The 8,679-nt window shown below is 46.1% G+C and overlaps 1 protein-coding gene across 1 annotated transcript; it reads right to left on the bottom strand.

The window, feature by feature from the left end:
* Nucleotides 1-3,801: 3,801 nt before the first annotated feature.
* On the bottom strand, nt 3,802-8,095 carry PCDH20 (protocadherin 20). The gene is made up of 2 exons (XM_058019080.1): nt 8,036-8,095; nt 3,802-6,964 (listed from the first exon to the last, which is right to left on the bottom strand). Exons 1-2 carry the CDS (start codon nt 8,084-8,086, stop codon nt 4,271-4,273), a joined length of 2,745 nt encoding a protein of 914 aa, XP_057875063.1. The 5' UTR covers nt 8,087-8,095; the 3' UTR covers nt 3,802-4,270.
* Nucleotides 8,096-8,679: the final 584 nt, after the last annotated feature.

Below are 8,679 nucleotides of genomic sequence, written 5' to 3'. Positions count from 1 at the left end.
CTCATACTATTAAAATAAAGCATAAAAATAATTTCTGCAACTTTTATCTCACTGGGCAACTACTGGTTGTATAAAAACTACATGAACATCCTCTATAGTAAATGAGGGTGCCAAATATGTTTATTTCCACTTTAAGTTTCAATAGATATCTCCTTTAAACTCAAATTATTTCAGTAATGGAGCTAAACATGTTTAGCTCCTCAAACTCCAGCTCTGAAGAAGAGTGGTCTAAATAAAGCTGTTAGTTTCAGCTGGCTAATTAATTTAAAGATTAATTGTTTTGCATTGTTTTTCTCCCTAAATTACATAGGTAAGAGGAATGTACAAAGAAACTAATGTCTGCAAGAAGATGGTGAGAAGCACAGTGTAGGGAAAGTGGCAATCAGCTTTCAACATGGCTCTGATAAGGCACATTAATTATGAAAAAAACACTCTGCATATTAAGCTGATGATTTCTTTGTGGCAGAGGTGCCTTGTATCTCCACTTATGCCAAACTGCAAGGTATTTTTGTGATGCACGTCACTGCTCCCAGAAAGTTCATTGCTTTGAACCAGGAAGTGAAACGAACCAGGAGGTGAAGTATTAGTCATGGAATTCATGTGTTTGAGTACTTTAATGCAATCTTCCCAATGCAGCAGTTAGGGGCAGAAAATTTGCAATGAAACCCCAGCCAGAAATCAAAGTTTTGTCACTGCTGTCAGAGAGGCCAAGTTTTGCTGATACTGTACCTCTCCTTGGATGTCCTGCTAAGACAGTGGCAGCTTTTTACATTCTTCTCAGTGGACTGTGGCCCAGTTGCATGTTTGAACCCTGATACTGAAAAATGGAAATAAATGACCATAAGATTAAGTGCTTTCTGAGTTTTTACACACACAAAAAAAGCAAATAGCTCAAATTCCCTTTCCACACTTTTACATCTCATCCTTTATTGATATTTAGCCAGGTTAGGTTAATTTTGCATCAAAACAGTAACTTCAAAGAGTTCTTTAAAAAGAATAAAATGAAGGAGAAAGAGAAGACTGATTTTGTCTGTCCACTGCCACTGGGCTCACTGCCCATTCTTGTCTTTAATTTTTTAATTTGTTAATTCTAATGAAAAAGTGTTTGCATAGCAAGTTCAGGAGACTTTGGCAACACAAAACTTAGGACAATTGCATTTTTTATAAAAATGAACAAAGGGCACCCACTCTAAGATTGATCAGTGGATACTGTAAATGAATGAGACATTTATTTTTGTGCCAGCTCAACTACCAGTCTCAACAAGATTTGCATATATTTTGGCAAGTGTACTGCACAAGGTGGTAATAAAATAGGCCTTTTATATCTGAGTCTAATTTACTTCAGTTGTACTCATTAAAAATGTGTTTTCATGTGAAAGGAATTTCAGTAAGGGATAGTTTGAAAACAGAAACATCACAGAAATATTTGCTATACAGACAGTATCAAGAATTTTACAGCTGAGAAAGAGTATTTTTTAGGAAGAAATGCCCAGGTTCTACAAATGTAAGACTCCTGTTTTGTTGGTTTTTAAACCATTTTTATGCTCAACATTGCAGGTTTACCTCTCATACTTGATGTTAATAGGTGTATGTTTTTTTAAGTAACACAAAATATGGAGTAAAAAATCCATTTCACTGTGTATTTTGCCATTTTCAGTGACATCACCCATAGAAAAACTACTCACAGAAGGCAGAAAATGTACTCCACAAGGTCTTATTCAGTATAAATTCCTTTGCAAGTAAGTGTTGGTACGGCTGAAGGTGTGATTTTAAACCCATTTTCTTTAAACGTGAAGAAAATCATGAGTGAAATGCTTCACGAGCAGTACTTTGGCTTTAACAGGCTCGTAACATTGCATTTTATTGCACATTAGGAACACGCTTCATCTAAACAAACAAACAAAAAAGAAAAGGCAACAAGAACAGCATGTTTAACCAAAGCTTAATCAAACAGGGTCAAGACTATGTCTTTGTCAAACCTGAATAAAAGCATCTGCCCAGTGTTATATGAACACACACTGAAGGATCAGGATTATTTTTTAATTGCATTTCTTACGTCTTGGGTTTGCTCCTGTTTAAACTGTCTTGAGAATATATTGGACTGCTAATTGAAATAAGAGAAGAGCAATGAAAAGAATCCTGTCTTTCAGTTACCTTGCCTCCTTACTGAAGAGAAAAATGCAGAGGATCTAGCTTCACCACCACAGCAATACACAGTATCTGTAATACTGAAGCTGTTTCCAAAGATATAATGTCATTTTTCTTCAGAGATAAGAAACAAAGTCTTTTTCTGCCAAATGCATTTCAGGGATAAATATAATTTTTATATTTTGATAAGATGAAAATAAAGGAAAAGAGGTGATTGACCACAAAGCTCTGACAGGCTGAATTAAATTTTATGAAACATAGCTATCAAATCATGCCCACACAGAAAATATTCTAACCTGAAAAAAAAAAAAATTCCTATAGCCAGGATGGCAAAATTATGGGTATCATGCTAGTATTTTTACTTTGACTAAGTACAACCAGTATCTATTAGAAACCCTAACATTTCAGTAGGTTCAAGGTAATGTGCCAGTCACAGAGAGAAAAATCAAAAACTGCCTCAAATTGCATTCCCTACTTTCAGAACAGGTATGAGCTGCCTCACCACTTACAGCAGCTGACATACAGTTGCCTTTGCTGGTGATTTCAAGAAGCACAGCATAAACTGTCATTAATGACTTAGAAACGTACTAATTTGTGAAAGTATTATGTCATACAAGATAGCCAGCACCTAAGAACTTGTGAAAAATGCATTTCTTACAACTGAAATATTATTTAGCTTTATAATTACAATTCTAGGACAGAGAGAATAAGTTATTATGAAAATATATAGCTTTAATTTGCAGACATATAAACACTTTTGGTACATTACAGACATATGATGCGAGAAATCAAAATAATAATTTTTAAGCATAACACTAATTTATCTTGTTCACACAGAGAAATTTGATGCAATCATTATACAAAAGATAGTTCTTAGCTCTTAAAATGAAGTGAAAGTAATACATCACTGATAAATTTGCTGCTTTGTTGCAGAGGATACAGCAAAGAATAAATTATCAAGAAAATATGCCACCAGTCTTACAAGTTAGATTCTGGATCTAATCCAAAATTAAAGCCAATGAAAAGGAGCCAGGAATGGTCGCCAAAAATCAGAAACAAGATCTTTCACATGAAATACCAATCCAGAAAGGAGCAACAGTCAGAATAAAAAAAGTCCTACAATTCCTTAGAATGTGAAGTGATTTTTGTTTTCATCTGGCAGATCAGATTCAGAAGTAACACATAACAAAAATCTACTGCACAACCCAACTGATGGAGTACTATTGACAGATTGCTCAAAGTACAAAAAAATACCACCACGTTTGTGACAACTAAGGATTTAGCCATTCCCTTGCTTCCTTGCATCTGGCATGTTTATGAGGATGAGGATGGGGCTCTGTCATTATTTGCTTTAGGAAATATTAAATATAATTTTTCCATAAAAATGACCAGCAGATTGCTGGAGGAAATGGTAATGAGAGTGGAATCTGGAGAAAAATGAATGATATGTCACAGCAGTTCAGATTCTCATAACAATACCTTGCATTCTTGCTCAACAGGAATTGCACTTCTTGTTAATGCCTCTTCTACCCTACTGTATAAGCTTTACTTGTGAGGTAATAAACATTCTGGTTTTCATTACTAGTGCATTTTAACATATTTATTCTTTTTATTATACATACATTGGGACAGACATTTCTTTTTTTTTTTTTTTTTTTTTTTTTTTTTGTAATGGTTAAATGTCTGTATGCCAATAGGTATTTTATATTAAAATCAATATACTTAAAATATATTCTGTTTATCTCATGGACAGTACCTTGAACAGTTCCCTGCTCAGGAGCATTTGATGCCCTCTCGTGGTTAAAAATACTTTTAAAACTTGAGTTTAAAAGAATCATCTTACCTTCACCCTTTTTATGTTCACTGATCTTATTGATTTATGAAAGCTGGAAATGATGTCCATGTTTTTATAGTCAGGGTGCTAGCTGTTAGTTACTAACGTTTCATAAAAAAGCTGTACACTGAAATTGAATTTAAAAAACTGTAAACAGCTATTTACAATTATAATATTAAGTTATAAATTAGCAGTCCTTCATTGCAACCTCTGTCAATACAACCTACAGCTAGGTGTTTTAGTGTCCTCCAGGGTTTTTCAAATGTCGGACTTATACACAAAGAAACATCAGATATTAGAAATCTCCACTGGTTTCTTCTCCAACATGTGCAGGTTAATTCTTCCATTTAAGGGGATTTGTACTTCCAAGTTTTCATCTGCTCTGTGATGCTTTTTCCCTTTTCTCAGACAAATGTAAATTCCCATCCCCGTTACTAAAGCAATCGAACCCAAGCTTATTATTGAAAGAGCTACCAAGGTAGGCATGCAGGATGCTGACTCCATTTTTTTATGTGTAGGCTCTATGGATATTTGTGGCTGCTTTTCCTCCACACTGATATCAGGCTCCTTCCTTAACAAGCTCTCGATGTAGCTCTCGTTGCTGACGGTGTCATTGACAAAAAGGTTCACCATGACGGTGGAGTGGAGAGGCTCCGGGTAGCCGTGGTCACTGACTTTCACAAGCAGCCGATAGAGGCCATAGTCATTCTGCATCAGTGACTCTTCCAGGGTGATGTTACCAGTTTTGGGGTCAATCCTAAACGACTCGGGTCGAGGGCCTCTCCTTCCTATGATACTGTAAGCTATGACTGCATTCATGCCGGTGTCCTTATCGACAGCATAGACCTCAGTGATGGGAGAGCCAGGAAGGGTAGAGGGAAGGACTAACAAGTAAGACATGTTAGACTGAGGGAACAAGACCAAAGGAGGGTTGTCATTTATGTCCAGAAGAAGGATAGTTATTTTTGCTGTAGAAGACAGTGCAGGATCACCGCCATCAACTGCTTCAATCCACAGAACGTAGGAGCTTTGCTGCTCCCTGTCTAGGGAGACTTTAGCTCTCAAAACTCCTTTTCCAGTATCTATAACAAAAATATCACTTCCGTTCAGAACTGAAAGGGCAACCCATCCATTTTGCCCTGCATCAGCATCTGTGACACTTATAACTCCAATTTCACCAAAGCCTGGAAAGTTTTCTGGCACAAAAAAGCTGAAATCTTTATTGATAAATCTTGGACTATTATCATTTTTATCCAATACAGTGATGGTGACAGTTGCTATTGATTCTCTCGGAGGGAATCCAGAATCTACTGCTTTGACAGTATATCTGTATTTCTCTTTTTCTTCTCTGTCCAGTTGGGTGGAAACTGTAAGAACTCCTGTGGTTTTATCTAAAGCAAAATAGGAAGGGGCATCAGGTCCTAAGAAATAGGACACTTGCCCTCTTTCTCCGCTGTCAGCATCAGTAGCATGCAGTTTGGTCAAAAAAGCATTGGGAACATTGTTCTCCTCAATGGACAATTCTATCAGCTGTTCAGAGAAAACCGGTGAATTGTCGTTGTCATCCAGAACCTGTACTTTGACAACTTTCTTAACATGAAATCCTTCAGAGTTCCATGCAACTACAGAGATTTCATACAGCTGCTGTGTCTCAAAGTCCAAAGGCTTTGTGGTCTCCAACAGGTATTCATTGTTGTATGGCTTGTACGGTGAAAGCCTGAAAGGCCCATCACCGTCCAAATAGCAACTGACTTTGTACTTTTCATCGGGGTCTTTGATAGTAAAAAATGCTATAGGTGTGTTGATAGGCTCAAGTTCCTTTAAGTAGACCACCCCTTCCACCTCGTTAGCTATGAAACGAGGAACAACTTCAGGGGGCCTCGTCATGACTTTGATGATGGTCACCAGCACCGTGATCACGGCAGGAATACAGCCAGGACCGTTGCCCAGTATGATCAGCCTGTGCAGCCTTGGAGTGTCCCCATCAACCTTAGTGGAGAGTGTGATGACTCCTGTGCTTTCATTCAGATGGAACAAGTCTCTGGATGGCTGGGGGACCTTCTGGCTGTAGGAGTAGGTGATCTGGGCATTGGATCCAAGGTCCATGTCCACAGCGTGGACAGTAGCCACGTGTGTCCCAAGGCTGGAATTCCCATAGAGAGTGACGTTGAGCTGCGAGTCATTGAACTGGGGGCAGTTGTCATTGATGTCACTGATGCCAATAGTGAGGGTGGCGCTGCCCACGAGTGGAGGAGTCCCCCCATCCTCAGCGACGATGACTGTCACATACTCGTCCTGCGTCTCCCTGTCCAGCGCCCCCATAACAATCAGGTAGGGAGTCCTCTCCCCGTTCTCGTTCTCCTCCACGTCCAGGGTGAAGACACCATAGTTATCTCGCAGGCGGTAGGTCTGGACACCATTGGTGCCCATGTCAGGGTCGAGGGCGGGGTGCTCGATGGCCAGGCGGGTGTTCACAGGCGCATTCTCAGGCACCCAGAGGCGGATGTGGGGCACAGGGAAGCGGGGCGCATTGTCGTTGACATCACGGATAGCAATTTTTACCTTCACCAGGCGAAAGTACTCCTGCGGCAGTACCAGCACATCCAGCAGCAGTAGGCATGACTCTGGTGACGGGGAGGAAGAGACAGCAGCCGATCCCCCGAAGATGGTGGCCCCACTGCTTTCCACACATAGAGCTTCCCGGTCTATCTCCACCGCCGAGGTGTGCAGCTCTCCGGAGCGGTTGTCCAGCTGCACATACTGTCCCCCCAAGCCATGGGAGGCCAGGGTGAAGGAGAGCGGGGGCTGCAGAGACGCAGCTTGCTGGCCGCCAGCCGTTGGGAGCCGCAGGTCACGGGCCAGGCTGCCGATGAGCACCCCAGCAGGCAGCCCCTCGTTGAGGCTGTAGAAGAGCTCAGTGGCGCGGCTGTAACTGGCAAAGCAGTTGAAAGGCCCAACGAAGAGCAGGAAGAGGAGCAAGTGCTGAGAAGAGAGAAGCACAGGGGTGTAAGGAAGGGCTGGCGCTTCCCCCCGCCCACTGCCTCCCCCACTGCCACTTCGAGTAGCGAGCGCTTCATCTGCAACATGAAGCCATCCTCCCTCTCCCCACCATCCTCCCAGTACAGCAGCTACTTCCAGGGCATCACCATCTGTACCCTCCAGGCAACACCAGCTGCATTCCCCACAGCAACTACGCAGTGCCAGGATGGCCCGGGGGCACCCTGCCTCCCCCCGCCCCCCAGCAGCACTTGCGCCCCGACGTGTCATTTTCCCTCTCGCCCCCGCCCCAAGCCGCGTCTCACCAGCGGCACCTTTCCTCCCAACAACAAGCGCATCCCAAACCGGGGCATCCCCTTGCACATCCCCAAACATCTGCTCGCCCCCTTTCCCTTCCCCAGCAGAAATACGGAACGCGTCCCTCGCTGCTCCTACCCCCATGCCCGTCCCGAAAGCTGTTTTTCCCGCATGTTCACGGTCCCGCGGTGCAGCGGGAGGCTCCGCGGAGCCCGCGGGAGTCCCGGCGGAGGAGCTGCGCTCCGGGAGGGGGGTCTCTGCCTCCCGCGGCCGCGGAGCCGGCGGCTCCAGCCCCGCCGTGACAGGTCCCCGGCCACCCCCGCGGGTCCCTCTGCTGCCGGCGGACACCGCGGGCTGCGCAGGAGCCGCGGAGCGGAGGGGCTGCGCGGAGCAAGTTGGCCGCGCTGGCGAGCGTGTCGCCCGCTGCACACAGATGGAACGGAGCTCCCCGAAAGTAACTTCAGGCATCTTCTCCACGGAGGAAATTTTTTCCCTTCCCTTCTTTCTAATCACCCATTCGCTTTTCCGCGGCTCTTTGCCACAACCTGGCAGCAGCAACAAATATAAACTTTTCGCGGCTGCCCCGATCTTTGGAGAGAAAAAGACCCAACAAACATATCCACGCATACACGGTCTGGTTTGTTTGACTGTTTTTTTGGTCCTTTTCAGCCAATTTGTTGCCAATTTCGCTGCTGCGTGCGAAGTCGGGCTCGGGTGGCCGGACGCGGCGCGTCCCCCCTCCCTCCGCCCGGCCCTCACCTGCAGGCTGCCGCGGGCGCCGGAGCTGCCGCGACCGCCCGGGGGCCCCATGCCCGGCCACCGCTGCCGCCGCCGGCTGCGCCCCGGCAGCGCGCCCGCTCCGCCGCCCGCCCGGCGCTCCTGCTCCCCGCCGCTGCCCATTCCCCCGCGCTGCCGCCGCCGCCGCCGCCGCCGCGCTGGGCTGGGCTGGGATGTGCGCGCCGCCCAGGACACTCCCCCTCCGCCGCGGGAAGGGCCGGAGCGGGGGAGCAGGCACGGACTCGGCCGGGAGGGGGGCGGGCGGGCCAGACGCGGGGGCGCGTCCGCGGAGGCTGCGGCAGCGCCGCGGGCAGCGGGCGGGGAGCGCCGCGGGATGGGAGCCCAGCGGGCAGGGAGCGCAGCGGGCATCGGGCACGGAGGGAAGCGGGCAGGGAGCACAACGGGCAGGGAGGGAAGCGGGCGGCGGGCAGGGAGCACCGCAGGCAGGGAGCGCAGCGGGCACGGAGCGCATCGGGCATCAGGCAGAGAGCACAGCGGGCAGGGAGGGCAGTGGCCGCTGTGCCCAGCCCAGCAGCGCGGCCACAGCGAAGAGCGGGCATGTCGGGTTTGTGTGTGCTCGCCCGGGCAGCGCTGGGACGAGGGAAAGAAGGTAGATCCGTCTGGAA

Source organism: Melospiza georgiana, chromosome 2, assembly GCF_028018845.1.
Source record: "Melospiza georgiana isolate bMelGeo1 chromosome 2, bMelGeo1.pri, whole genome shotgun sequence".
In the NCBI taxonomy this organism is placed as follows: Eukaryota; Metazoa; Chordata; class Aves; order Passeriformes; family Passerellidae; genus Melospiza; species Melospiza georgiana.
The sequence above is the reverse complement of the archived record's forward strand: the minus strand, read 5'-3'. Positions and strand labels throughout refer to the sequence as shown.

Coding starts and splice junctions, on each gene's coding strand:
- PCDH20 (XM_058019080.1), bottom strand. CDS start 8,086: ATGGGGCCCCCGGGCGGTCGCGGCAGCTCCGGCGCCCGCGGCAGCCTG. Junction 6,965..8,035: donor GCGCCCGCGGCAGCCTGCAG/GTGAGGGCCGGG, acceptor CTCTCTTCTCAG/CACTTGCTCCTCTTCCTGCT.